Source organism: Apteryx mantelli, chromosome 37, assembly GCF_036417845.1.
Source record: "Apteryx mantelli isolate bAptMan1 chromosome 37, bAptMan1.hap1, whole genome shotgun sequence".
In the NCBI taxonomy this organism is placed as follows: Eukaryota; Metazoa; Chordata; class Aves; order Apterygiformes; family Apterygidae; genus Apteryx; species Apteryx mantelli.
This window is the reverse complement of record NC_090014.1, coordinates 658,887-685,235: the sequence shown is the minus strand read 5'-3', so window position 1 is coordinate 685,235 and position 26,349 is coordinate 658,887. Positions and strand designations below refer to the sequence as shown.

The 26,349-nt window shown below is 74.7% G+C and overlaps 4 protein-coding genes across 8 annotated transcripts; 3 read left to right on the top strand and 1 right to left on the bottom strand.

Annotated features, from left to right (window-relative positions):
• The first annotated feature begins 369 nt into the window (after positions 1 to 369).
• On the top strand, positions 370 to 3,941 carry B3GAT3 (beta-1,3-glucuronyltransferase 3). 4 transcript variants are annotated; one of them, XM_067314849.1, is made up of 6 exons: positions 370 to 522; positions 1,095 to 1,189; positions 1,806 to 1,989; positions 2,454 to 2,784; positions 2,873 to 3,163; positions 3,253 to 3,941. In XM_067314849.1, exons 2-6 carry the CDS (start codon positions 1,108 to 1,110, stop codon positions 3,349 to 3,351), a joined length of 987 nt encoding a protein of 328 aa, XP_067170950.1. In that variant the 5' UTR covers positions 370 to 522; positions 1,095 to 1,107; the 3' UTR covers positions 3,352 to 3,941. The 4 variants fall into 4 exon arrangements, with proteins under 4 accessions (XP_067170950.1, XP_067170951.1, XP_067170948.1 ...); XM_067314850.1 differs by having other exon boundaries at positions 1,082 to 1,189; XM_067314847.1 differs by lacking the exon at positions 370 to 522 and adding an exon at positions 556 to 684.
• Positions 3,942 to 4,007: 66 nt separating this feature from the next.
• On the bottom strand, positions 4,008 to 7,035 carry LOC136995070 (zinc finger protein 541-like). Its single transcript, XM_067314775.1, has 11 exons — positions 6,957 to 7,035; positions 6,762 to 6,847; positions 6,227 to 6,353; positions 6,103 to 6,142; positions 5,854 to 5,999; positions 5,619 to 5,722; positions 5,455 to 5,530; positions 4,576 to 4,664; positions 4,409 to 4,486; positions 4,251 to 4,321; positions 4,008 to 4,170 (listed from the first exon to the last, which is right to left on the bottom strand). The coding sequence occupies exons 1-11, from the start codon at positions 7,033 to 7,035 to the stop codon at positions 4,008 to 4,010; spliced, it is 1,059 nt and encodes a 352-aa protein (XP_067170876.1).
• A 1,990-nt stretch (positions 7,036 to 9,025) lies between these two features.
• EML3 (EMAP like 3) lies at positions 9,026 to 18,995 on the top strand. Of its 2 annotated transcripts, XM_067314827.1 has the most exons (23): positions 9,027 to 9,158; positions 9,864 to 10,010; positions 10,126 to 10,213; positions 10,292 to 10,519; positions 10,854 to 10,967; positions 11,053 to 11,117; positions 11,197 to 11,320; positions 11,886 to 12,035; positions 12,123 to 12,192; positions 12,602 to 12,712; positions 12,797 to 12,892; positions 13,104 to 13,238; positions 13,588 to 13,708; positions 14,100 to 14,251; positions 14,343 to 14,468; positions 15,109 to 15,240; positions 15,318 to 15,385; positions 15,468 to 15,559; positions 15,641 to 15,738; positions 16,353 to 16,440; positions 16,526 to 16,624; positions 17,086 to 17,216; positions 18,692 to 18,995. In XM_067314827.1, the coding sequence occupies exons 1-23, from the start codon at positions 9,116 to 9,118 to the stop codon at positions 18,896 to 18,898; spliced, it is 2,685 nt and encodes an 894-aa protein (XP_067170928.1). In that variant the 5' UTR covers positions 9,027 to 9,115; the 3' UTR covers positions 18,899 to 18,995. The 2 variants fall into 2 exon arrangements, with proteins under 2 accessions (XP_067170929.1, XP_067170928.1); XM_067314828.1 differs by lacking the exon at positions 12,602 to 12,712 and having other exon boundaries at positions 9,026 to 9,158.
• Positions 18,996 to 19,333: 338 nt separating this feature from the next.
• Positions 19,334 to 26,329, top strand: MTA2 (metastasis associated 1 family member 2). Its single transcript, XM_067314829.1, has 18 exons — positions 19,334 to 19,513; positions 20,567 to 20,634; positions 20,723 to 20,816; positions 20,981 to 21,098; positions 21,183 to 21,246; positions 21,329 to 21,446; positions 21,748 to 21,850; positions 21,946 to 22,045; positions 22,155 to 22,343; positions 22,429 to 22,503; positions 23,159 to 23,217; positions 23,321 to 23,418; positions 23,819 to 23,958; positions 24,043 to 24,271; positions 24,360 to 24,449; positions 24,963 to 25,108; positions 25,837 to 25,985; positions 26,079 to 26,329. Exons 1-18 carry the CDS (start codon positions 19,486 to 19,488, stop codon positions 26,245 to 26,247), a joined length of 2,037 nt encoding a protein of 678 aa, XP_067170930.1. The 5' UTR covers positions 19,334 to 19,485; the 3' UTR covers positions 26,248 to 26,329.
• Positions 26,330 to 26,349: the final 20 nt, after the last annotated feature.

The window sequence follows — 26,349 nt, the reverse complement described above, 5'->3', positions numbered from 1 at the left end:
GCCATCTGCTTCCTGGGGTGGGGCAGGGCCCGGCTGCGCTCCTGCCGGCCCCCATTTCCCGGGGACTGGCCCCAAAGCAGCGAGGGCCCAGGCCTCCGGGTGCCCCTGTCCCCCCCACCCTCCCCCCGGGGGGGGCCCAGGTGTCCGGCTGCGCTGCTGCCCCCTCCGGAACGGAAGTGCCGGGGCGCAGTTCTTGGCCGGGCCCCGGCCGGGACGGACCCCCGAAAGCGCGGGCGGAAGTGGCCCGGAGCGGAGCAGGGGTGGGCCGGAAGCTGGAGATCACCGTTCCCCTCGGAACGGAAGTGCGGGAGCGCGTTTCCGGGCCGGGCATCTGCGGGGACGGACCCCGGGCGGAAGCGGCCCGGAGCGGAGCGGGGGAGGGGACCGGAAGTGCCGTGGACGGGCCCGGCGGAGGCTGCGCGAGCGCGGCGGCCCCGGTCCCGGCCCGGTCCGTTCCTCTCCGCTCCGGTCAGACCCTCCGGCCCGGCCAGGCCCCGCCGCTGCTGCCGCCGCCGCCGCCCCGTGAGTCCCGGCGGCGCCGCCCCCGCCTCCCCCCCCCGGCGCCGCGCCGTCTCCATGGCGACAGCGCCACGTCCGCGCTCCCGCCCTCGCCGCGGTCGCCATGGAAACGGGCCCGGCGGGGCGGGGCTGGGAGCACCGGGAGCGCTGGGGGGCTGCTGGAGGGTACTGGGGGGATATTGGGAGTGCTGGGGGGGCTGGGAGCACTGGGGGCGTTGGAGGAGGTACTGGGAGAGCCCTGGGAGTACTGGGAGCCGCGGGGGGGTCCCTGGAAGCCGCGGCGGGGGGCACTGGGGGCACTGGGGAGGTGCTGAGGGGCACTGGGTGCCGGGGGGGCACTGGGGGCACTGGGAGCCGGGGGGGACACTGAGAGCACTGGGCGCCGCGGGGGGGGGCACTGGGGGCACTGGGGAGGTGCTGAGGGGCACTGGGAGCCGCGGGGGGGCACTGGGGGCACTGGGAGCAGCGGGGGGGGCACTGGGAGCACTGGGCGCCGCGGGGGGGGGGCACTGGGAGCACTGGGCGCCGCGGGGGGGCCAGGTCCGCCAAGCCCCCCCCACAGCGGCCGCCCCCAGCCCCGGCGCCGCCATGAGGCTGAAGCTGAGGAACGTCTTCGTCGCCTACTTCCTCGCCTCCCTGGGGGGGCTGCTCTACGCCCTGCTGCAGCTCGGTGAGGTCCAGGGGCGACGGGGGGCAACTGGGGGCGATGGGGGACGACTGGGGACGACTGGGGGCAACTGGGGTCAACTGGGCACCGCCAGGGCCATGGGGACACCCGGGGGTCCCCGACTGCCCTGTCCCCCCGTCTCGGGGTCCTCAACTGCCCCGGGTCCCCGATTGCCCCACCATGGGGTCCCCAACTGCCCCGTCCCACCACCCCGGGGTCCCCCCTAATCTGCCCCCCCAGGGTTCCCGACTGCCCCGTCCCCCCATTTTGGGGTCCTCAACTGCCCCGGGGTCCCTGATTCCCCATCCTGGGGCCCCCAACTGCCCTGTTCCCCCATCTCAGGGTCCCCAACTGCCCCGTCCCACCGCCCCGGGGTTCCTGGTCCCCCTCAATCTGCCCCCCTGGGGTCCCCAACTGCCCCGTCCCCCCATTTTGGGGTCCTAAATTGCCCCAGGGTCCCTGATTGACCCACCCCGGTGCTCCCAACTGCCCCATCCCACCACCCCAGGGTCCCCGGTCCCCCCCAATCTGCCCCCCGGGGGTCCCCGACGGCCCCCTCCGGCTGCCCCGGTGCCCCCGGTGCCCCCCGCCGGGGTTGGTGACCCCCCCGCGCCCCCAGGGCAGCCTTGCGACTGCCGGCAGCGGCGCCAGCGGGGGGGGGCCGGGCCGGGGGGCCCCGAACCGCGCGGGGGGCAGCGCCCGCCCAGCCCGGGAGGCTCCCGGCCGCCCCCCCCGGGGCCGATCCCCCCGGAGCTGCCCCCGGAGCTGCCTACCATCTACGTGGTGACCCCCACCTATGCCAGGTGAGTCCTCACAGCCCCCCATTGCCCCCTATAGCCCCCCCCGGCCCCCCACCTACGCCAGGTGAGTCCCTGCTGCCTCCCCGGCCCCCTATAGCCCCCCACGGCCCCCCACCTATGCCAGGTGAGTCCCTGCTGCCTCCCCAGCCCCTTATAGCCCCCCCCAGCCCCCCAGCTACGCCAGGTGAGTCCCTGTGGCCCCCCATGGCCCCCCACCTACCCCAGATGAGACCCCCATGGCCCCCCCCAGCCCCCCAGCTACACCAGGTGAGCCTCTACGGCCCCCCCCAGCCCCATGGGGCCCCCCACGGCCTTATCCAGCTCCCCCACAGCCCCCTACAGCCCGGCCTGGCTCCCCACAGCCCCCCCCGGCCCCGCGGGGCACCCCAGAGCCCCGTGATGCCCCCCCGCAATGCCCCCCGCGTTCCCCCCCCCCCGGCCGGGCCCTGAGGCGCCGCCGCCCGCAGGCTGGTGCAGAAGGCGGAGCTGGTGCGGCTGTCGCAGACACTGCTGCACGTGCCCAAGCTGCATTGGGTGGTGGTGGAGGACGCGGCGGCGCCCTCGGCGCTGGTGGCCTCGCTGCTGGCGCAGAGCGGGCTGCGCTTCACCCACCTGCACGCGCCCACGGCGCCCGAGCGCCGGCGCCGCCCCGGCGACCCGGCCTGGCTGCGGCCGCGCGGCGCCGAGCAGCGCAACCGCGCGCTCCAGTGGCTGCGCGACACGCGGGCGCCCGCCGAGCCCGCCGTCGTCTACTTCGCCGACGACGACAACACCTACAGCCTGCGGCTCTTCGACGAGGTGGGCGGCGCGGCGGGGACGGCGGCGGCGCGGCGGGGACAGCGGCATCGCCCCCTCGCGCCGCCTCACCGTCCGCCTCCCGCCGCAGATGCGCAGCACCCGGCGCGTGGCGGTGTGGCCGGTGGGGCTGGTGGGCGGCCTGCGCTTCGAGCGGCCGCTGGTGGAGCGGGGCCGCGTGGTGGGTTTCCACGCGGCCTGGAAGCCCGAGCGGCCCTTCCCGCTGGACATGGCCGGCTTCGCCGTGGCCCTGCGGCTGCTGCTGGCCCGGCCCGGCGCCCGCTTCGACCCGCGCGCCGAGCGCGGCTACCTGGAGAGCAGCCTGCTGCGCCACCTCGTCTCCCGCGAGCAGCTGGAGCCCAAGGCCGACAACTGCACGCGGGTGAGCGCGCCGCGCCGCGCTGTGCCGTGTTGTGCCGTGCCGCGCCGCCCGGACGCCGGGGCCCACGTTAACCGTCACTGTCCCTGCAGGTGCTGGTGTGGCACACGCGCACCGAGAAGCCCAAGATGCGGCAGGAGGAGCAGCTGCAGCGAGAGGGGCTCGGCTCCGACCCCCACGTGGAGGTGTGAGCGACGGCGGCGGCGCCGGAGACGGGAACGCGCCGGAGACGGGGACGTGCTGGACACGGAGACGCGCCGGATGCGGAGACGTGCCAAAGACGGAGACGCACTGGAGACAGGGACGTGCCAGACGCAGGGATGCCCCAGAGATGGGGACACACTGGATACGGGGATGTGCCAAATGCGAGGACACGGGGTTAGCCGGACACAGGGATGCACAGGACACGGGGACGCGCCAGGGATAGGTACATATCGGAGACGGGGATGTGCCGGACACGGGGATGCACGGGACACGGGGACGCGCCAGGGACAGGTACATATCGGAGACGGGGATGTGCCGGACACGGGGATGCAGCGGCACGAGGACGCGCCGGAGATGGCGATGTGCCACAAACCGGACGCGGGGACGTGCCGGACGCATGGACGCTCCAGACGCAGGGATGCTCCGGACGCAGGGACACACCGCGGCGCCGCTCTGATTTATTTATTGGGCTGTGGCCCCCCCCTCCCCGCACGCCGGGGGGGCCCAGCCGTGTCCAAAGCCCCTTTCCCGGTTCCAGCCCCGCGCGTCTCCTCCGCAATAAACTGCCGGCTCCCTCCTCGGCCGTGTGATGGGACGCGGCGGCCCGGGAAGGGGGCGGGGGGTGCCGGGGGGGGGCCAGGCCTCAGGCGAAGAGCTGCCCCGCGCCGGCGGCCCCCCCCGCGGCACACACAGGGGCCGGGGGCCAGGCCGGGGGGGGCGGCGGCGGCAGCGGGGGCCCCCCCCAGCCCCCCGGCTGCCGGTGGATCTTCATGTGGGCGTTGCGGCTCTTCACCTTGAGGAAGGTCCTGGCGGATCGGGGGGGTCAGCGGGAGCCGGGGGGGGTCCCGGCCGCGTGTCCCCCCCCTCACCGCCGCCGCGCACTCACTTGCCGCAGAGCCGGCAGGGGAAGCGGGAGCCGGGGGCCGCGTCCGGGGGGGCCTCGGGGCCGGGCGGCGCCTGGGATGGAGAGCGGCAGCAGGGGGGGGTGGTGGTGGACCTGTGGCCCCCCCGGGCCCCCACCGACCCCCCCAGACCCCCCCGTACCTGCCTCCGCGCCCGGCCTAGCCGCCGCTTGTGCAGGTAGTAAAACTCGACGCACTGCGGCAGCCGCTTGGAGGGCACCTGGGGGGGGGGGACGGGGGGACGGTGAGCGGGGCCCCCCCGGCCGAAATCCCCCCCCCAGCCAGATTCCCCCCCCCCCGCGCTCTCACCGCCTGCTGGATCCGGGCAAAGTCCTTCCCGTGCCGGGCCAGCGCCTTGGCGAAGAGCCGCCGCTCCTGGGGGGTCCAGGCGTCGCTGCCTGCGGGGGGGGGGGGGCCGGGGGGGGCTGGATCCCCTTGGATCCCCCCCTGGATCCCCCCCAGATCCCCCCCACCCTCACCAGCATAGCGGTAGGTGTCCAGTGAGCGTGGGGAGGGGGGTCGGGGGGTACCTGGATCCCCCTGGATCCTGATGGATCCCCCCTGGCCCTCACCGGCGTAGCGGTGGGGGATCAGTGCAGGTGCAGGGGGGGCTCAGGGGGGTCCAGATCCAGCTGGATCCCCCCAGGATCCCCCCGGATCCCTCCCCAGATCCTCCTGGCACTCAGCAGTGTAGCAGTAGTCGGCCAGCGGGTGCCCGGGGGGGGTCTGGGGGGGTCTGGATCCCCCTGGATCCTACTGGATCCCCCCCGGATCCCCCTGGATCCTGCCGGATCCCCCCCTGGCATCCACCAGCATGGCAGTAGGTGGCCAGCGGGTGCACGGGGGAGGCTGGGGGGGCCCAGATCCACTTGGACCCCCCCAGATCCCCAACTGGATCCTGCTGAATCCCCCCCCAGTGCTCAGCAGTGCAGAGCTGGTGTGCTGGGGGGGGGGGGTCGGGGGAATCTGGACCCCCCCAGACCCCCCTGGACCCCCCCAGATCCTCCTGGACCCCCCCAGATCCTCCTGGATTCTCCCAGACCTTCCTGGACCCCCCCAGACCCCCCTGGACCCCCCCAGATCCTCCTGGATTCTCCCAGACCTTCCTGGACCCCCCCAGACCCCCCTGGACCCTCCCAGACCCCCCTGGATTCCCCCCAGAACCCCCCCGGCCCCCCCGGCGCTCACCAGTGTAGCGGTAGGTGGCCAGCGGGTGCCCGGGCGGCCAGGCCGGCGTCCCCAGCAGCAGCAGCTCCAGGGCGCCCTGGGGACGGGGGGACATGGGGGGGGGACGCGGGGTCAGTCCATCTGTCCGTCCGTCCGCCCATCCGCCCCCCCCGGCCCCCCCTTACCGTGAGGCTGCCGCCGGCCCGCGCCAGGCAGTGCAGCGCCAGCTCGCGGTTGGTGCCGCCGCCGGGCAGGGCGCTGGAGCAGGCCAGGTCGAGCAGCGCCTCCACTGCGGGGACGGTGCCGCCGTTGGGGGGGGGTCGCCGCCGCCGCCGCCGCCGCGTCCCCTCGTCGTCGTGTCCCCCCCCCGGCCACCGCGTCCGTCCCCCCCCCCCCCCCGCCGCCACCGCCACCACTCACCTCGCCGCGCCTCGCCGGCCCGCGCCAGCCCCGGCCACGGCCGCCAGGCCAGCTGGGCCCGCGGCCTCTCCCGGGGCGCCCGGCCGCCCTCCCGCGCAGCCGCCGCCGGCACCGCCGCCTGGAACCCGGGGCCCACGTTGATGCGCCTGCGGGCGACAGCGGCGCGTGGGGGGGGGGGGCGGCGATGGGACCCCCCCGTCCCGCCGCGGACGGACCCCCCCCTCCCCTCCCCACGGCCGCCCCACTCACGGGCGCGGCGGCGGCGGCGGCGGCGTTTCAGCCTCGTCGCCTGCGCAGAAGCGAGAGGAGCCGTCAGCGGCGGGATGGGGGGGGGCGCAGGGGGGGGCGGATGGGGGGGGGACGCGGCACCCACCCGGCGGCGGCGGCTCGAAGAGGCCGGTGCCCCGGCGCCCCGGGTCCAGCATGGGGGCCGGCCGGTACCGGGGGGGGCCCCCACACAGGCCCAGGCGGCTCCGGAACCGGGCGGCCGTCGGCGGCACCTGCGGGACGCGGGGAGGAGGGTCACGGCCCCGCCGTGGGCCCAGGCGTCCAGGGCGCCCAGAGCCCCCCGGGGGACCCGGGCGTCCCCAGCTCCTGCCACCCTCCAGGGGCCCAGGCGTCCGGGGTCCTCGAGCCCTGCCGGGGCCCAGGCGTCCTGGCACTCCGCTCACCTGGGGGGTGCCGGCGGCCCCGGCCCCGGGGGGCTCCCAGCCCGGCGCGGCCGCAGCGCTGCTGCCCGACGGCTCCCCCGCGGCCGCCGCCGGCCACAGCGCGAAGCCGCCGAAGGGCGGCTCGGGGTCCTGCCGGAGCGACGGGTGAGGCGCGGGCAGGGCCCAGGCGTCCGGGCTGCCTCCTCAGGGGCCCAGGCGTCCGGGCGCGGACCACCCGCCGCTCCCGGCCCGGCTCACCTGGAAGCACCGAGCACTGTCCGGGCCCCAGTCTGGGGGGCCCAGGAGTCCGGCGAAGCTCTCGGCCCCCCCCAGCACCTGCGGGGCTGCGTCGGGGGGGGACAGGGATGGGGGGGGTCAGGGCTGCACCCAGCCCCCCCCCCCCCCCCCAAGGAGGAGCAGCGGGCCCAGGCGTCCGGGCGCCCCGGCGCTCACCTGGGCCCGGGAAGGGCGGCAGCTGCAGCTCCTGGTAGAGGCAGGCCGGGGGGGGCTCCTCGGGGGGGGGGGCCGCCATAGGGCAGCGGCAGGTAGCCCGGCTGCCCGGACGCCGGGGCCCCCCAGGCCCCGCCAGGCAGGCGGTGGGGAAAGGCCTGGCCGAAGGGGTCCAGGCGCCGGGGGGGGTGGCGGCGGCGGGGCCGGGGGGGGCCCCGGGGGGGGCCACAGCGGCTGCCCTGGCGCCGGGAAGGGGCCGGCGGTGCCGAACAGGGGGCCGAAGGGTCCCGGTGGTGGCGGCTCCATGGTGCTGCAGGGGAGGCGGGCGGGAGGCCGGGGGCCCAGGCGTCCGGGCCCGGTGCGCGGACCCCCCACCCGCCTCCCTCCCCCCCCCCAGCTTCCTGCCCCACCACCGCCGGCACCCGCTTCTCTCCCGCGGGCGGAAAGCAGGTGCTGGTGCCGACGGCATCCGGGGTGCGGGGGGGTCCCCACGCACCCGAGGGCCCCAGCGTCCAAGTGCCCTGCGCACCCCGCTCCCCCTCGGGCATCTGCGCCACCCCAGCACCCCCACTCACTCGAGGGCCCCGGCGTCCGGGCTGCCCTCCTCTATCCCATAGACCTCACCGCCCCCCAGGGGACCCAGGCGTCCCGGCTGCCCTTCTCCATCCCATGGACATCGTCACCCCCCAGGGGCCCAGGCGTCCGGGCAGCCCTTCGCTCCTGCCCTGGCCCTGCACGGGCATTACCTGCCCCCGGGGGATGTTGGCTTCTGCCCCAGGGGGGTTAGGGGCGGTTCCGCTCTTGCCCCGGCGCCAGGGGGGGATCCGACTCCGCTGGGGCCCTGTCGGGATCAGCGCTGCCGACGCCCCCGAGAGCCTCCCGCCGCCCTCATGGGGCCCAGGCGTCCGGGCGCCCCTGCTCAGCCCCGCCACCCTGGGGACCCAGGCGTCTGGGTGCCCCCGCTTGGCCCTGCCGCCCCGGGGCCCAGGCGTCCGGGCAGCCCGCCGTACCTGCAGCCGGGCCTCCCCTCGCGCCCGTCACCGTTGCCTCTCGCCCGGGCGGGAGCCGGTGCTCGCGCGGGAGGAGGTTCCCCAGCGCCGCAGCCCCGGCCCCACTTGCGCTATGACTGTGCAGGATGCGGCCCCGCACGGCTCCCGCTTGCCCCGGCCCCCCCCCGGGGGGAGGGCAGAGCGGGGGCGGCCGAGGGCGCCCGGGCACCTGGGCCCCCCAGCCAGCCCTGCGGGGCTGCACAGGGCCCGGACGCCTGGGCCCGCGTCTTGGCCCAGGGGGTGGGGGATGCCCAGATGCCCGGGTCCCCCACCCAGGTAACGGGGCCATGTTTAGTGCCCAGACACCCGGACCCCCGTCACAGCCCGGATGCCTGGGCCCCCATCTCCCCCCCGGGGTGCTGGACACCTGGGTCCCTGTCACTGCCAGGGCCCTGACGTGTCGGACGCCTGGGCCCCCGTCGCCTGGGCCCCGCGGCCATTGGGCGCTGCGGCGCGGGGGCCGGGGGTGCTGTGGGGCTGGGGGCGGCGGCGCCGCGGGGCCGGGGCGGCGTTTCGCTCTCGGGATGATTTGGGGCCGCTGCTGGCGCCCTTTGTTGTGGGCTCGGGGTGCCGGGACGCGGCGCCCCGATTCATCCCGAAAGCGGCGCGTGGGTGCGGCGCCGGGGCCCCCCGGACGCCGGGGCCCGCGGGTGGGAAGGGTGGCAGCGCCAGGCAGCCCCGAACCAGGAAGTGGGGCAGCCCCCCCACCCCATAGGGACCTGCCATGTAGGAGACCCTGCCCCATAGGAGACCCTGCCCCACAGGGACTCTGCCCCATAAGGACCCTGCTCCATAGCACCCTGCTCCATAGGGACCCTGCTCTATAGGGGACCTGCTCCCACAGCTGGGGGGACCCGGACACCTGGGGCCCCCCCCGCATCGGGGAACACTGCGCGCGCCGGGGGGGAGCCGGGGTGGTCGGAGCCGGACGCCTGGGCCCCCTGGGCGGCGGCGGCGGCGGCGGGAGCGGCGGCGGCGGCGGGGCGAGGCCGGGGGCGGCGGGAGCGGCCCGGGGCGGCCGAGGGGAAATGACTCGGCGCCGCGGCGCTTCCTGGGGCGGCGGAGACCGAGGCCGCGGCCGAGGCCTCGCATGGCCGCGGCCACCCGCGCGCGATGCAGCCGCAGCCGGAGCCGGAGCCCGAGCGCGGTCCCCGCGGTGAGACCGGCTGGGGGGCCCAGGCGTCCGGGCCCGGGAGGAGGGGCCAGGCGCCCGAGCCCGGGGGGGGGGGGGCCCAGGTGTCCGAGCCCGGGGGGGCCCAGGCGTCTGAGCCTGGGGGGGGGGCCCCAGATGCCTGAGCCCGGGGGGGGGCCCAGGTGTCCGAGCCCGGGGGGGCCCAGGTGTCCGGGCGCCCCCCACCTCCCCAGCGAGCCCTGGAGTCCGGGAGCCTCTTCCCCTGCCAGCGCCCTCCTGGTGCCGGGGGGGCACCCAGGCGTCCGGGAGCCCCCTTGTGCCACCCCGCGGGTCCCCCGGGGGCCCAGGAGTCCCGGGCATGCCTCTGTGGGGGGGGGGGGGGCGTCCTGCTGCACACCCTGAGCCCCAGGCTGCCCCCCCCCCCGAGAATGCCTGGGCCCCGCGGGGGGGCAGGGGGGGGGCAGCTTCCTGCCCGAGCCACGAGCACCCACCCGGACGCCTGGGCCCCCCCCACGGGGCAGGAGTGGCACCCGGACGCCTGGGTCCGTGGGGTGGAGCAGGGGCACCCGGACACCTGGGCAGCAGCACGTGAGCCCGCTACGGGCTGCTGCTGAGCCATCCCCACCCGTGTCCCCATCCGTGTCCCCGTCCCCGTCCCCTTCCTGTCCCCGTCCCCGTCCCCCTGCCATTCCGTCCCCGTGCTGTCCCCTGCCCGTCCCCCTGGCGCAGGTGATGGCATCGCGGCCCCCGAGCCCCTGGCGGCCCTGGAGCAGCGGCTGCGGACGCAGGAGCAGGAGCTGACGCTGGTGAAGGCGGCGCTGGCGGACGCCCTGCGGAGACTCGGCCTCTGCGAGCGGCACCTGCCGCTGCCCCCCGGTGAGGAGGGGCGCCCGGACGCCTGGGCCCCGGGGTGAGGGGGCGCCCGGACGCCTGGGCCCCAGCGGGGGGGTGCTGCTGGCTCTCGGGGTTTGACATCTCTCCTCATCCACAGACGCAGCCGGCGCCGTCCCGGAGCCCCACGCGGACGCGGATGCGGACCCCGCCATGGGGCATGTGCCGCCCCTCAGCAGCACCACCAGGTACGGCCCCCCCCGGCCTCCCCGACCCCCCCGACCCCCCCGGCCGCCTGGCCCCACTCACGTCTGCTTCGTCCGCAGCGCGGGGCCCCCCCACAGCCCCGCCGTCAGCGTGGCGACGCAGACGGAGCTGGAGGCACCGGGGGGCGGCGGGTGCCGGGGGGGCCCCACGGAGCCGGCACCGCCGGGGTCCCCCCCCTGCCCCCCCCCGGCCTCCCCGGAGCCCCCCCCGGAGCCCCCGGCCGAGGCGGGAAGTGCCGGCGCCGCTGCGGCCCCCAGCCCGGCCCTGCGGGGCCCCCGCAAGGAGCTGTGAGGACGCCTGGGCCCCTGGGAGAGCGTGGGGGGGTCGGGGGGGGAAGGGTGCTGCCCGGACGCCTGGGCCCATGGGGGGGGGGGTCTCCTGGGGGGGAAGGGGTGCCATCCCGGACGCCTGGGCCCACTGCAGGGGGTTTCCCAGGGGGGAAGAGGTGCCATCCCAGATGCCTGGGCCCACTGGGGGGGTCTCTGGGTTGGGGCAGGGAGGAAGGGGTGCTGTCCCGGACGCCTGGGCCCATGGGGGGCCCGTGGGGCTGTGGATCCTGGGGCGGGCGCACCCCCAACCGCGTCCCCCCCCGTCCCCGTCCCCACCCCGTCCGCGGCACAGGCTGCGCAGGAACAGCTCCTCGGACAAACCCGACAAGGCCAAGGCCCGGCAGCGCCTGAGCAAGAAAGCGGCATCGGCCGCCAACCTGCTGCTGCCGGCGGGTGGCTCCGAGAGGTGGGATCCCCCCTGGGCCCCCCCGGCCCGCGGCGGCACCGCTGAGCCCCGCTGAGCCCCGCTGAGGCCCGCTCTTCCCTCGCAGCCGCCTGCGGGACCCCAGCGCCAGCCCGGGACCCTTGACGCCGCGCCGCAGCGCCTACAACCTGGGTGAGCGGGGACACGGGGGGGACGCGGGGGGGGACGCGGTGCTGTGTGTCCCCCCCCCGCGCTGACGCCGTCCCCGCAGAGGGCACGTCCATCCGCATGTTCCTGCGCGGGCGCCCCATCACCATGTACATCCCCTCCGGCGTCTGCAACTACGAGGAGCTGCGCACGGAGCTGCCCGCCCGGCGCCTGCAGCTCGACTGGGTGTATCCTGCCCCCAAACGGCCCCAGAATGCCCCAAAATGTCCCGAAATGGCCCCAAATGGTCCCGAAAGAGCCCCAAATGGCCCCAAAACGCCCCAAAATGGTCCCAAATGGTCCTGAAACAGCCCCAAATGGCCCCAAAACTCCCCAAAACGGCCCCATCCCTGAGATATCCCCATCCCCAGGGCAGAGACGTCCCCATCCCTGGGGCCCAGACGACCAAGATGTCCCTGTCCCTGGAGCAGAGACGTCCGCAGGGCCGAGACGTTTCCGTCCTCGGGGCTGAAACGTCCGAGATGTCCCCATCCCCTGGGCTCAGACGTCCCCATGGCCAAGGCGTCCCCGTGACCAAGGTGTCCCCAGGGCTGAAGCATCCCCATCCCCGAGGTGTCCTCATCCCTGGGGCCAAGATGTCCAAGATGTCCCTGTCCTTGGGGCAGAGGTGTCCCCATGGCCAAGTCCCCAGGGCCAAGGTGTCCCCGTCCCCAGGGCTGAAGCATCCCCATCCCCGAGCCGTCCCCCTCCCCATCCCCGTCCCCGCGCATCCCCTCCTTGACGGCGCTGCAGCTACGGCTACCGGGGCCGCGACAGCCGCTCCAACCTCTACGTCCTGGCCTCGGGCGAGCTGGTCTACTTCATCGCCTGCGCCGTGGTGCTCTACCACGTGGCCGCCCGCCGCCAGCGCCACTACCTGCGCCACACCGACTGCGTCCGCTGGTGAGCCGCGCCGCGGGCCGGGGACGCGGGGACGGACGTGGGGACGCGGGGGCGATGGCGGCCCTGACCCCCCTGCTGCCCCCGCAGCCTCTCCGTGCATCCCGACAGGGTCCGCGTGGCCACCGGGCAGGCGGCCGGTGTTGACAAGGACGGCAAGGTACCGGCAAGGCGGGATGCATGGTGGGATGTGGGATGCATGTGTGTGCATGCATCGGTGGGATGCGGGATGCATGGAGGGATGCACGGCGGGATGCGGGATGCATCCATGTCCCTGTGTAGCGGGATGCACAGCAGGATGTGGGATGCACGTGCATGTCCCACGTGGCGGGATGCAGGATATACGCGGAGAGACACATGCGTGTCCCAGCGTGGAGGGATGTGGGATGCACGGTAGGACGCAGGACGCACGTGCGCCTCCCTGCACGGTGGGAAGCAGGACGCACAGTGGGATGCAGGATGCGCGGTGGGATGCGGGGTGCACGGTGGGGTGCACGTGCACATCCCCGCGCGGCGGGACGCACGGGTCACGCTCCCGTCCCTGCCGCGACGTGGCCGCGCGCCCGCAGCCGCTGCAGCCGGTGGTGCACATCTGGGACTCGTCCACGCTGCTCACGCTGCAGCAGATCGGCCTGGGCAGCTTCGAGCGAGGGGTGGGCTCGCTGGCCTTCTCCGCCGCCGTGAGTGCCGCGTCCCCCCCGCGCCCCCCCCCGCCTCCCCCCGCCGCGCCCCCCCCTGCGCCCCCGCTCACCGCCCGCCCCCAGGACCAGGGCGCCTTCCTCTGCGTCGTCGACGACTCCAACGAGCACATGATGTCGGTGTGGGACTGCGCCCGCGGCACCAAGCAGGCCGAGGTCAAGGTGAGCGCCCGGACGCCTGGGCCCCCCCCCCCGGGACGCCTGGGCCCCCCGGATGCCTGGGCCCCCCGGACGCCTGGGCCTCCCCCGGGACGCCTCGGACGCCTGGGCCCCCCCGGACGCCTGGGCCTCCCCCGGGACGCCTGGGCCCCCCGGACTCCTGGGCCCCCCGGACGCCTGGGCCCCCCGGACGCTGACTCCCGGCCCCCCGCAGAGCACGAACGAGTCGGTGCTGACGGTGGAGTTCAACCCCCAGGACAGCGGCAGCATCGTCACCGGCGGCAAATCCCACGTTTACTTCTGGACCTGGAGCGGGGCGGCGCTCACCAAGAAGCAGGGCGTCTTCGGGGTGAGCTGCTGCCGCGGGGCCGGAGCCGGGATGGGAGCCACTGGGACAGGAACCAGGCAGGAACTGGGATGGGAGCCAGGATGGGAACCATCATGATGGGGCCATTCCAGGACGGGAACCACTGGGAAGGGCACCGGGATGGGAGCCAGGGCAGGAGCAGGATGGGGACATCCTGGGACAGGAGCCGGGACAGGAGCCAGAACGAGAGCTGGGATGGGAGCCAGGCTGGGAACCAGGCTGGGAGCTGCCGGGATGGGAGCCAGGATGGGAACTGGGCTGGGAGCCGGGACAGGAGCCGCACTGGGAGCATCCCGGGCCGCGTCTCCCCGCTGCCTCCGTCACCCCGCAGAAGTACAAGAAGCCCAAGTTCATCCAATGCTTCATCTTCGACGCGGCCGGCGACGTGCTGACGGGCGACTCCGAGGGCAACATCCTCACCTGGAGCCGCGCCGCCGGCCAGGGCGCCAAAGGTGCCGCGGGGGCCTGCGGGAGGGAGGGCGGGCGCGCGGGCACGGAGCCGGAATGGGACGGGGGGACGGACGGACGGCTCGCGGGGATGCTGCCGTGTCCGCGCGTCCCCCGGCTCCGGAGCGTGATGGAGGGAAGGACGGGGCGGCCCGCGAGGATGCCGCGGTGTCCGCGTGTCCCCCCGCTCCGGAGCGGGATGGAGGGACCGCCGGCTGGCTCCTGCAGATGCCGCTGTGTCCACGCATCCCTCCGCTCTGGAGCGGGACGGAGGGATGGACGGGGCGGCCCGCGAGGATGCTGCCATGTCCGCGCGTCCCCCCACTCCGGAGCGGGACGGAGGGACCGCCGGCCGGCCCCCGCGGATGCCGACGTGCCGGCGCGTCCGCCCCGCAGAGACGTACCGCATCGGGCAGCAGACGCGGGCGCACGAGGGCAGCGTCTTCGCCCTGCGGCTGCGCGGCGACGGCTCGGTGCTCAGCGGCGGCGGCAAGGACCGGCGCCTGCGGCTCTGGAGCCCGGCGCTGGCGCTGCTGCGCGAGGCCGAGGTGAGGGGCCGGGAAGGGCCCGGCGCTCCGGCGGGAAGGGGCCAGCGGCCGCGGCGTGCCGTGACCGGCCGCGGCTCCGTCGCCGCCGCAGATCCCGGAGCGGTTCGGCGCCGTGCGGACCATCGCGGAGGGCGCCGGGGACGAGCTGCTGGTGGGGACCACGCGCAACGCGCTGCTCCGGGGCAGCCTGGCCGCCGGCTTCGCCCCCATCGTCCAGGTGCCGGCGGGAACGGGGGCGGGAGACAGGAGACGGGAGACGGGGCGCCACTCCTGCGCGGAGCAGAGCCGGAGCCGGGGATCCAGGGTGTTGCTCCCAGACGGAGCGGCCCCAGAGCCGGGGTTGGGAGCGCCATTCCCTGCCGGAGCGGCTCCGGAGCTGGGGATTGGGGATGTCGCTCCCAGCCGGAGCATCTGTGGATCTGGGGCATTGCTCCTGGCTGGAGCAGCCCCGGATCCGGGGATCTGGGGTGTCACTTCTGGCCGGAGCAGCCCCAAATCCGGGGATCCGGGGTGTCACTTCTGGCTGGAGCAGCCCAGATCCAGGGTGTTGCTGCTGGCTGGAGCATCTGTGGATCTGGGGATCCAGGGTGTCGCTCCTGGCCGGAGCAGCCCTGGATCTGGGGATCCTTGGTGTCGCTCCCGGCCAGGGCACCCTGGATCCAGGGATCCTGGGTGTCGCTCCCGGCCAGAGCAGCCCTGGATCCAGGGATCCTGGGTGTTGCTCCCAGCCGGGGCACCCCGGATCCGGGGCGTTGCTCCCAGCCAGCGCATCCACGGACCCGGGGCACCCGGCCACGCGGGGCCGGGGCGCCGTTCCCGGCGGGAGCGCACACGGACCGGGGCTCTGGGCGCCGCAGGGCCACACGGACGAGCTCTGGGGCTTGGCCACGCACCCGTCGCGGAGCCTCTTCCTCACCTGCGGCCACGACCGGCAGCTCTGCGTCTGGGACAGCCGGGAGCACGCGCTGGCCTGGAGCCTCGCGCTGGAGGTGCCGCCGGGAGCCGGAGCGGGAGCGGGAGCGGGAGCCGGCCCCGGCGCCGGCCCTGACGTCTCGCCCCCTCGCAGGACACCGGCCTCTGCGCCGACTTCCACCCCGGGGGACACGTGGTGGCCGTGGGGCTGCAGACGGGACGGTGAGTCCCGGCGGAGCGGCGGGCTCGGAGCTGGCGGAGCGTCCGGAGCGTCCGCCCGCGCTGACCCGCCGCCTCGCCGCAGGTGGCTGGTGCTGGACGCGGAGACGCGGCAGGTGCTGGCGTCCGGCGCCGACGGCAGCGGCGAGCAGCTCTCCGTGGTGCGCTACTCGCCAGGTGGGTCCCGGCGCCGTTCGTTCCCGGCGCCGTTCATTCCCGGCGCCGTTCCCGGCCTCACCGCCCGCCTCTCCCGCCCAGACGGCGAGTTCCTGGCTGTGGGCTCCCACGACAACGTCATCTACATCTACGGCGTGGGCGAGCGCGGGCGCAAGTACAGCCGCTTCGGGCGCTGCGCGGTGAGCAGCCCCGGCACAGCACGGCACGGCACGCGGCCCCGCTCCGGCCGGCGGCCCCCCTCGCTCCCACACCCCCGCTTGGCTCCAGTGTCCCTGCTTGCTCCCGAGGGTCCCGCTCCGGCCGACGCTCCCGCTCGCCCCCACGTCCCTGCTTGCTGCAATGCTCCCGCTCGCTCCGACATCCCCGCGCCAGTCAACGCTCCCGCTCGCTCCGAAGCTCCCGCTTGCTCCAATGCTCCTGCTTGGTGCTGATGTCCTGCTTGCTCCGACATTCCTGCTTGCTCCGATGTCCCTGCTTGGCCCCAACACTCCCACTCGCTGCAATGCTCCCGCTCCCTCCAACATCCCTGCTTGGCCCTGATGCTCCCGCTCGCTGCAATGTCACTCCTTGCTCCAATGCTCCCGCTTGCTCCGATGCTCCTGCTTGCTCTGGTGCTCCCGCTCAGTCCCACATCCCCGCTCACTCCAACGCTCCCACTTGCTCCGACGCCCCTGCTTGCTCCGGTGTCCCCACTCGCTCCGACGCCCCTGCTTGGCCCCACGTCCCCGCCGGCGCCGCCGCTCCCACCGCTCCGGTGCCGGAGCCTGCAGGGCTGACGGGCTCCGTGCCGCAGGGCCACTCGAGCTTCATCACGCACCTGGACTGGTCCAAGGACAGTCGCTTCATCATGTCCAACTCGGGCGACTACGAGATCCTCTACTGTGAGTGCGGCGGCTCCAGTGGCGCCGGCCGGCCGGCGGCTCCGTCCCTCCTTCCCTGCCTCCATCCCTCCTTCCCGCCGCGCAGGGGACGTCGCCGGGGGCTGCAAGCTGCTGCGCAACCGCTTCGAGAGCCGCGACCGCGAGTGGGCCACCTACACCTGCGTGCTGGGCTTCCACGTCTTCGGTCAGCGCCCGCCCGCCGCATCCGCTCCGTGTCCCCTCTGCCGCCCCCCCCCCCCGCGTCCCCTCCATCCCCTCCACGTCCCCTCCGCGTCCCCTCCATCTCCTCCACGTCCCCTCTGCGTCCCCTTTGCCTCCCCTCCGCGTCCCCTCCACCGCCCCTCCGTGTCCCCTCTGCGTCCCCTCCATGGGCCCCCGGCATCCCTCCATCCGCTCCGTCCCCTCCCGTCCTCTCCTGCTCCCTCCATCCCCTCCGTCTTCTCACCCCCTCCGCGTCCCCTGCGTCCCCTCCGTCTTCTCCATGTCCCCTTCCATCCCCTCCACATTCCCTCCGTCCCTTCTCGTTCCCTCTCCATCCCCTCCTTGTCCCCTCCATCCCCTCCACATCCCCCCCGTCCCCTCTGTGTCCCCTCCGCGTCCCCCCGCGCCCCCTCCGCGCCCCCCCGGCTGACGGCGCCCGCGCAGGCGTGTGGCCCGACGGCTCCGACGGCACCGACATCAACTCGCTGTGCCGCTCCCACGACGAGCGCGTGGTGGCCGTGGCCGACGACTTCTGCAAGGTCCATCTCTTCCAGTACCCCTGCGCCCGCGCCAAGGTCCGCGCGGGACGGCGCCGGGACGGGGCGAAACATGGGGATGGGCGGCACGGGGATGGGGGACGCGGAGGGGACACGGGGAGGACACAGAGACGTGGGGACGCAGAGGGGACACGGGGACGGGGGACACGGGGGACACAGGGATGGGGGACGAGGGGTCACAGGGATGGGACATGAGGACACAGGGACATGGGGATGGGCGGCACGGGGATGGGGGACGCGGAGGGGACACGGGGAGGACACAGAGACGTGGGGGACACGGGGACGGGGGACACGGGGGACACAGGGATGGGGGACGGGGGGACACAGGGATGGGACATGAGGACACAGGGACATGGGGATGGGGGTCATGGGGATGGGGGACATGGAGGGGACATGGGGAGGACACAGAGACGTGGGGGACACGGGGGGGACAGGGATAGGGGACAAGGGGACACAGGGACATGGGGCTGGGGGAAACATGGGAATGGGGGACACAGGGATGGGGAACATGGAGGGGACATGGGGAGGACACAGACGTGGGGGGACGCAGAGGGGACATGGGGATGGGGGACACGGGGGACACAGGGATGGGGGACAGGGGACACAGGGATGGGACATGAGGACACACAGATGGACACAGAGGGGACACAGGGACATGGGGATGGGGGACACGGGGGGGACGTGGGACCATGGGGAGGACACAGAGATTGGGGGGGGGTGCAGAGGGGACACGGGGATGGGGGACACGGAGCAGCCAGGCTGGACATGGAGGTAGGGGCTGCACACGTGTGCATGGAGAGAACACGCGTGTGCGTGTGCAACGGGGAGCCGTGGGGCTGGTGCACAAACACACACGGCAGGAGGGAGCACGGGGAGGGCGGAGGAGAGCACGCGTGTGCAGGGAGCCGTGGAGACACGTGTGTGTGTGTTCACATGTGCGGGGAGCCAGGGAGACACGTGTGTGTGTGTTCACATGTGCAGGGAGCTGGGGAGACACATGTCTGCGTGTTCACATGTGCAGGGAGCTGGAGAGACATGTTTGTGTGTGTGTTCACGTGTGCGGGGAGCTGGAGAGACACGTGTGTGTGTGTTCACAAGTGCGTGTGCACAGCAGAGCCCAGGACACAGTCAGATGCCCTGTACACGTGTCTACACGCGTGCAGGGACACAGGGGAACCTCTGGCACGCTGCCCATGAGCACGTGTTCACACATGTGCACACACGGGGGCGGCACACACCAGTCCGGCCCCCGCGTACACGTACCCACACACGTGTGTGCGGGGCGCAGGTGGGTGCTGGGCTGTCCCAGGAGGGTCAGGGGCACTGTGGCCACCCCGGTCAGTCCCGGTTGGTGCCGTTGGCGGTGCCAGTGCCGTTGGCGTTGGCAGTGCCGTTGCTGTCGGCAGTGGTGGTGCCGTTGGCGGTGCCGTTGGTGGTGCCGTTGCCGCCGGTGGTGCCGGTGCCGACGCCGACGTGGAGCGGGTCGCCCGCAGGCGCCGAGCCACGTGTACGGCGGCCACGGGAGCCACGTGACCAACGTGCGGTTCAGCCACGACGACGCACACCTGGTGTCGCTGGGCGGGAAGGACACCAGCATCTTCCAGTGGCGGGTGCTGGGCGGCCCGTGCCGCCGCTCCCTCTCCGCCGACGGCACCGGCACCGACAACGATGGCACCGGGGACGGCGAGGAGCCCCGCTAGCGGTGCCACCGCCGCCCCGCCAGGGACCAAGGGCCGCGGCCCCCCGTTAAGGCGCCGCACGCACTGTGACAGGCACCAATAAAGCCTTGGGACCGGGTGGCTCCGTCTGCTCCCTGCGCCGCCGCCGCCCCGCGCCCGCTTCCGGCCCTGGCCCCGCTTCCGGCCCGCCGCTGCCGGAAGAGCCCGAGCCGCCGCCGCCGGACAGTCCCGAGCCCCTCCCGGAAGTGCCCGAGCGCGCTCCGAAGGGTCCCGAGCCGCTTCCGGAAAGGCCCGAGCGCGCTCCGAAGGGTCCCGAGCCGCTTCCGGAAAGGCCCGAGCGCGCTCCGAAGGGTCCCGAGCCGCTTCCGGAAAGGCCCGAGCGCGCTCCGAAGGGTCCCGAGCCGCTTCCGGAAAGGCCCGAGCGCGCTCCGAAGGGTCCCGAGCCGCTTCCGGAAAGGCCCGAGCGCGCTCCGGAAGGGCCCGAGGCGGCGCCGAGGCCGCTCCGGAGGCGCCCGAGCGGGTCGTGCCGGTGCGGAGGCGGCGGGAGCGGGAGGCGATGAAGCGCGGGCCGGGCCGGGCCCGGGGGTAGCGCGGCCGAGCGAGCGGCCATGGCGGCCAACATGTACCGCGTCGGCGGTGAGCGGGGGGCCGGGGCCGCGGGAGCGCGAGGGGAAGGGGGGACCCCGGGGGGGGGAGCGGCGATCCCCTGAGGGGAAGGGGGAGTCCCGTGAGGAAAGGGGGGATCGTGAGGGAAAAGGGGATCGTGGGGGGGGTCCTTGAGGGGAACGAGGGTCCCTGAGGGAAGGGGGGATCCCGGGAGGGAGAAGGGGGCCCCGAGGTGGCGAGGCGGGCGCAGCCCCTGCTCCCCGCGGCCATGGGGAGCGGGGGGGGGGGCCGTTTCTGGGAGACGGCGATGAGGGCGAAGCGAGGGGGGGTCGCTGCGAAGGGCCCCCCCCGAGAAGCAGGTGCCGCGTTTGAGAGGGGAAGGAGGGGCCCCGCGGTGCCCCAGCCCCGGGGGTCTGCAAGGGGGGGGCCGTTCCTGCGGGGGCGGAAGGGAAGGGTGCACCGGGGGGGGCCCCGGGAGAAGGGGAAGGTGCACAGAGGGGGGGGCCCCGGGGGAAGGGGCCCGTTCTCGTGCTGGGGTTGGGCCCGTGGGGCGCAGAGGAGCCCCCCGGTCCCGAGCAGAGAGGCCCCCCCTGTCCGTGGGGAGAAGGGACCACATTTCCATCCGAGCAGAAAGGGGGGCAGTTATGTCCTGGAGGGGGGCGATTTCTGCGAGAAAAAGAGGGGCCGCGAAGGGGGCAGCGAGGGACCTCTGCGCCCGTGGGGGGGAGAGGAGCCCCCACGTCTCTGAGGGGGCCCTGGGGGGCGGGCAGGGTCCCCCCATGTCCGTCTGGGTGCGGGGAGAGTCTCCCCCCTCCACAGGGGTGGAAGCTCCAGCAGTAGCCGGGCTGGGGGGGGGTGTCCAGGGATGCTCCCGCTTGGAAGCCTCCCGTGGGGCGGAGGCTGTGCTGGGACCCCCATGACCCCCCCAGAAGAGCCTCCTCCGCACCAGGCTCTGCAGCAGCCCGAGGGGGGGGGGGTGTCTGCCCCCCGGTGCCCTGTGGAGGGGCTGGGAGCGAGGAGGCGGCCGTAGGGGGGGGAAGGGGATCTCCCCCGGCGCCCCCCCCCTGAGCCGGCTCCCTGCAGACTACGTCTATTTTGAGAACTCCTCCAGCAACCCCTACCTCGTGCGCCGCATCGAGGAGCTCAACAAGGTGAGGAGCTGCCCGGCCCGGCCCGCGGCTGCCGCTGCCGCCCCCCTGCGCCCGGCCCCCCCTCAGCGCCCACCTTTGCCCCCCCCAGACAGCTAATGGCAACGTGGAGGCCAAGGTCGTCTGCCTCTTCCGCCGGCGCGACATTTCCAGCAGCCTCAACAGCCTGGCGGACAGCAACGCCCGTGAGTGGGGGGTGGCGGGGGCAGCAGTGGCCCCTTCCCGGCTCCGCGAGGGAGGGAGGGAAGCGTCGGGGGGCTTCCGGCCCCGTTCCGGAGGGGGGGAGCGGCGCCGGAGCGGGCCGGGGGGCGGCGCAGCATGGCGGGGGCTGATGTCTCCCCACGCCCAGGCGAGTTCGAGGAGGAATCCAAGCAGCCGGCCATGACGGAGCAGCAGCGGCACCAGCTCAAGCACCGCGAGCTCTTTCTCTCTCGGCAGTTCGAGTCGCTGCCGGCCACTCACATACGGTGGGTGTTTGGGGGAGGGTGGGGGGTGCTGGGGGGGGCACGACGCCCCGCGGCAGGGCCGTGACAACGTGCGCCCGCCCGCAGGGGGAAGTGCAGCGTGACGCTCCTCAACGAGACCGACATCCTGGGCCAGTACCTGGAGAAGGAGGTGAGTGCCGCCGCCGCCGGGGAGCCGCGCGGGGCGAGGGGGGGCCCGGCACCCCCCTCACCCCCTTTCTCCCCCCCCCCAGGACTGTTTCTTCTACTCGCTGGTATTCGACCCCGTCCAGAAAACCCTCCTGGCCGACCAGGGCGAGATCCGGGTCGGCTGCAAGTACCAGGCGGAGATCCCGGACCGGCTGGCGGAGGGTGAGGTGGCCACAGTGGCGCCGAGGGCTGGGGCGGCTCTGTCCCGTCCCCATCCTGCCCCCATCTGTCCCTTCCCCATCGTCCCTGTTCTGCTTCCGTCCTGTCCCCATCGTCTCCGTCTTGCTTTATGTTGTCCCTGCTCCCGTCCTGCCCCCGCCATCCTTGTCATCCCCATCCCCTTTATCCTTGTCCCAGTCCCTACCCGTTCCCATTTCCTTTGTCCCTGTTTAGTTCTCATCGTCCCCATCCTGTCTCTGTCTCCTTCGTCCTTGTCCTCACTGTCCCCGTCCCCGTCCCGCAGGCGAGTCGGACAACCGAAACCAGCAGAAGATGGAGATGAAGGTGTGGGACCCCGACAACCCGCTGACGGACCGGCAGATCGACCAGTTCCTGGTGGTGGCGCGGTGAGCGGGGCCGCGGGGGGGGGACGGTGGTGGCGGCGGCAGCACGGGGGGGCCGCGGGCACCGCTGACGCCCCCCCTCCCCGGCTCGTCCGCAGGGCCGTGGGCACCTTCGCGCGCGCCCTCGACTGCAGCAGCTCCATCCGGCAACCCAGCCTGCACATGAGCGCCGCCGCCGCCTCGCGCGACATCACCCTGGTGAGGGCGGGGGGCCCCCGCGCGGCCCCCCCGCGTGGTCCCCGTGTCCCCCCCGCCGCCGCGGGGAGGGCGGCGGGCGCCTCACCCCCCGCCCGCGCCCCCTCCCCAGTTCCACGCCATGGACACGCTGCAGCGCAACGGCTACGACCTGGCCAAGGCCATGTCGACGCTGGTGCCGCAGGGGGGGCCGGTGCTGTGCCGCGACGAGATGGAGGAGTGGTCGGCCTCCGAGGCCATGCTCTTCGAGGAGGCGCTGGAGAAGTACGGCAAGGACTTCAACGACATCCGGCAGGACTTTGTGAGCGGGGCCGGGGGCCGGGGGGGCCGGGGGGCGGCGGCGGGGGGCCCCGGGGCCCGGCCTCAGCCCTGCCCTCGCCCCGCAGCTGCCCTGGAAGTCCCTGGCCAGCATCGTGCAGTTCTACTACATGTGGAAAACCACCGACCGCTACATCCAGCAGGTGGGGGGCCGCCGGGGGGCTCGGCGGTGGGGGCAACGACGTGGGGGGCCGCTGGGGGGCTCGTGTGGGGCTTGGCGGTGGGGGCAACGACGTGGGGGGCCGCTGGGGGGCTCGTGTGGGGCTCGGCGGTGGTGGCAACGACTTGGGGGGCCGCTGGGGGGCTCGTGTGGGGCTCGGCGGTGGTGGCAACGACGTGGGGGGCCGCCGGGGGGCTCGTGTGGGGGTCGCAGCAGGGCTCGGCAGCGGCAACGTGAGGGGCTGCGGCAGGGCCGGGCTTGTGTGGGGCTCGCAGGGGGCCGCAGTGGGGCTCAGCGGCGGCGACGTGGGGGGCTGCAGCGGGGCTCATACGTGGGGTTCGTGGGGGACTCGGCAGCAGTGACATGTGGGGCTCACAGGCAGAGACGTGGGGGGCTCACGTGAGGCTGGCCGGCGGCGACGTGGGGGGCTTGTGTGGGGCTCAGTGGTGGCGATGTAGGGGGCTGCAGTGGGGCTCGTGCAGGGCTCACGGGCGGCGACATGGGGGGCTCGTGGGGGGCTCGGTGGTGATGCGGGGGACCGCAGTGGGGCTCACGGGGGGCTGGTGGGGGGCCGCAGTGGGGCTCACGTGGGGTTCGTGGGGGTCTCGGCGGCGTCTGAGCCGCGTCTCCGCCCGCAGAAGAGGCTGAAGGCGGCGGAGGCCGACAGCAAGCTGAAGCAAGTCTACATCCCCACGTAGTGAGTGGGGCCGGGGGGGCTGGGGGGCGCGGGGGGGGCCGGGGCGCTGCTGGGGGGCGCGCGGGCGGCCCCCCCGCCCCCCCTCACCCCTCTGCCCCCCCAGCACCAAGCCCAACCCCAACCAGATCATCTCGGTGGGCTCCAAGCCCGGCATGAACGGCGCCGGCTTCCAGAAGGGCCTCACCTGCGAGAGCTGCCACAGTCAGTGGGGCGGCGGGTGGGGGGCAGCGGGGGGGTCTGGGGGCGGCAGGGGGGAGCCCGGGGCAGTGGGGCAGGGAGAGGGGTACGTAGGGGCAGGGGGGCAGGAAGGGGAGTGCACAGGGGCAGGGGGGCAGGGCCCTGGGGCAGGGAGGGGGGCACATAGGAGCAGTACGGTCTCTTTAGGGGCTGTGGGGCAGGCAGGGGGGCACATAGGGGCTGTGGGGCAGGGAGGGGGGTGTCTAGGGGCAGTGGGGTCTCTTTAGGGGCCATGGGGCAGGGAGGGGGGCTCGTGGGGCCGCCGGGGCGGGTTCCCCAGGGGACGCCGGACGCGGGGCAGCGCCGCCGCCCCCCCCAACGCCGCCGTGCCCCCCCCTCCCCCCCCCGCCGGCGCCCCCCGCAGCGACGCAGTCGGCGCAGTGGTACGCGTGGGGCCCCCCCAACATGCAGTGCCGCCTCTGCGCGTCCTGCTGGATCTACTGGAAGAAGTACGGGGGGCTGAAGACGCCCACGCAGCTGGAGGGCGCCGCCCGCGGCCCCGCGGTGAGCGCGGGGGGGGGCCGCGGCACGGGGAGGGGGGGCCGCCGCCGCCACCCCGCTGACCCCCCGCGCCGTGCCCCCGCGCAGGAGCCGCACTCGCGGGGGCACCTGTCGCGGCCCGAGGCGCAGAGCCTCTCGCCCTACGCCAGCAGCGCCAGCCGCGCCAAGCTGCTGGCCAAGAACCGCCAGACCTTCCTGCTGCAGACCACCAAGCTGACGCGCCTGGCGCGCCGCGTCTGCCGCGACATCCTGCAGCCCCGGCGCGCCGCCCGCCGCCCCTACGCCCCCATCAACGCCAACGCCATCAAGGCCGAGTGTACGCCCGCGCCGGGGGGGACGCGGGGGGGACGCGGGGGGCCCCCGGCGCGGCCCCGCCTCACCCCGCTCCGCCGCCCCCTCCGCAGGCTCCATCCGGCTGCCCAAGGCCGCCAAGGCGCCGCTCAAGATCCACCCGCTGGCGCGGCTGCCCCTCGCCGCCATCGTCAAGGAGCTGGGTGAGCCTCGGGCGGGTTTGGGGGCGGGGGCCCCCCTGTGCCCTGTGGGGGGGGGGTGGGGAAGGGGCACCGGCCCTCCCCGGGGGTGGGGGGACGCGCTGCCACCCGGCTGTTGAACGTAGAGCTGTGGGGCAGGGGCGTTGCGCCCCTCTGCGGGTGCTGTGGGGCAGGGGCAGGGGGATTGTGCTCCCCTATGGGTGCTGTGAGTCAACTGGTCCTGCTCCCCCCCGTAGGCAGCGTGGGGCAGGGGGGCTGCTCCCCCCCATAGGCACCGTGGGGCAGGGGGACAGTTCTCCCACGCTGTGGGGTGCTGGCCCCATTCCCCCCCGTGGGTGCCATGGGGCAGGGGGGCTGTTTTCCCTTGTGCCATGGGGCACCAGCCCCGCTCCCCCTGTGGGTGCCATGGGGCAGGGGCAAGGGGGTTCTGCTCCCCCCATGGGTGCCATGGGGCAGGGGCAGGGGGGTTCTGCTCCCCCCATGGTGCTGTGGGGTGCTGACCCCTGCTCCCCCCAGCGGCACAGGCCCCCCTGAAGCCGAAGACGCCGCGGGGCACCAAGACGCCCATTAACCGCAACCAGCTGAGCCAGAGCCGGGGCCTGGCCGGGCTCGTGGGCAAGCGCGGCTACGAGAGTGCCGGCGAGGGCCACCGGGCTGCCCGGGTACCGGGGGCGGGGCCTGCTGGGGGGGCGGGGCCTGCCGGGAGGGGCAGGGCCTGGCCGGGCTCATGGGCAAGTGTGGCTACAAGAGTGCCGGCGAGGGCCACTGGGCTGCCCGGGTACTGGGGGCGGGGCCTGCCGGGAGGGGTGGGGCCTGCCGGGGGGGCGGGGCCTGGCCGGGCTTGTGGGCAAGTGCGGCTATGAGAGTGCTGGCAAGGGCCACTGGGCTGCCCAGGTACTGGGGGCGGGGCCTGGCTGGGAGGGGTGGGGCCTGGGTGATTGACAGGGGCTGGGCCAGGTGATGGGTGGGGCCTGGAGTGATTGACAAGGGGAGGAACTTGTGTGTAGGGGTGGGGCCTGGGATGATTGACATGGAGAAGGGGGTGGGACTGAGTGATGGGAGTGGGTCCTGGGGGGGAAGCTGCAATTGGTGAGGGTGATGAGGGGGTGGGGCCTGAAATGATTGACAAGGGGAGGGGGAAGGGGGCTCTGATGGGTGGGGCCTGATTGACAGGGGAGGGGCCTGTGGGGATCAGGGTGGGCTGCAATTGATGGGGTGAGTGGTGGGGTGGGGGCTGGTGTGATTGACAAGGGGGTGGGGCCAGGGTGACTGACAGCTCTTGGGACCTATGGGGAGCTGAGCTGGCTGTGATTGACAGGCTGGAGGGTGGGGGTGGGCAGTGGGCGGGGTTATGCAGAGCAGGGGGCGTGGCCTGACAGTGCCGCGGCAGGTGGCGGGGGCGGGGCTGCCCTTCTCGGCCAACGGGCGCCCGGCGGCCTCGGGGCTGCGTGCAGGCTCCCAGCCGGCCGCCAAGCGCCAGAAGCTGAACCCCGCCGACGCCCCCAACCCCGTCGTCTTCGTGGCCACCAAGGACACCAGGTGGGGACGCTGCCGCCGCGGGGGGGGAGGGTGCGGGGGGGGGGGCCGTGGTGGGTGCTGACGCTGTGTCCCCCCCCCCCCTCCCCCCCACAGGGCGCTGCGCAAGGCCCTGACGCACCTGGAGATGCGCCGCGCCGCCCGGCGCCCCAACCTGCCCCTCAAGGTGAAGCCGGGGCTGCCGCTGCGGCCCGGGGGGGCCCTGGCACCCCCCGCGCCCCCCCACCCCGCCAGCACCTCTGAGCCCATCGTCCTGGAGGACTGACGCCGCCCCGCCCCCCGCGGGCCCTGCCCCCTTTTGTATTTTTTTTATTTCCATAGCGATTGCGGCGGCGCGGGGGGGGGGAGCAGGGGGGGCCCGGAGCGG

Bases quoted from the DNA above. Each gene is read 5' to 3' on its own strand.
- B3GAT3 (XM_067314847.1), top strand. From the start codon at position 623: ATGGAAACGGGCCCGGCGGGGCGGGGCTGGGAGCACCGGGAGCGCTGG. The intron at 1,990-2,453 runs GTGAGTCCTCAC...CGCCGCCCGCAG, and splicing joins GTGACCCCCACCTATGCCAG to GCTGGTGCAGAAGGCGGAGC. The intron at 3,164-3,252 runs GTGAGCGCGCCG...CTGTCCCTGCAG, and splicing joins AGGCCGACAACTGCACGCGG to GTGCTGGTGTGGCACACGCG.
- LOC136995070 (XM_067314775.1), bottom strand. From the start codon at position 7,035: ATGGCGGCCCCCCCCCCCGAGGAGCCCCCCCCGGCCTGCCTCTACCAG. The intron at 6,000-6,102 runs GTGAGTGGGGCG...TGTCGCCCGCAG, and splicing joins CCGCCGCCGCCGCCGCGCCC to GCGCATCAACGTGGGCCCCG. The intron at 4,171-4,250 runs GTGAGTGCGCGG...CCGATCCGCCAG, and splicing joins CCCTGCCGGCTCTGCGGCAA to GACCTTCCTCAAGGTGAAGA.
- EML3 (XM_067314827.1), top strand. From the start codon at position 9,116: ATGCAGCCGCAGCCGGAGCCGGAGCCCGAGCGCGGTCCCCGCG. The intron at 13,709-14,099 runs GTGCCGCGGGGG...TCCGCCCCGCAG, and splicing joins CGCCGGCCAGGGCGCCAAAG to AGACGTACCGCATCGGGCAG. The intron at 15,739-16,352 runs GTGAGCAGCCCC...TCCGTGCCGCAG, and splicing joins GCCGCTTCGGGCGCTGCGCG to GGCCACTCGAGCTTCATCAC.
- MTA2 (XM_067314829.1), top strand. From the start codon at position 19,486: ATGGCGGCCAACATGTACCGCGTCGGCG. The intron at 22,504-23,158 runs GTGGGGGGCCGC...CTCCGCCCGCAG, and splicing joins CCGACCGCTACATCCAGCAG to AAGAGGCTGAAGGCGGCGGA. The intron at 24,272-24,359 runs GTACGCCCGCGC...CCCCCTCCGCAG, and splicing joins CAACGCCATCAAGGCCGAGT to GCTCCATCCGGCTGCCCAAG.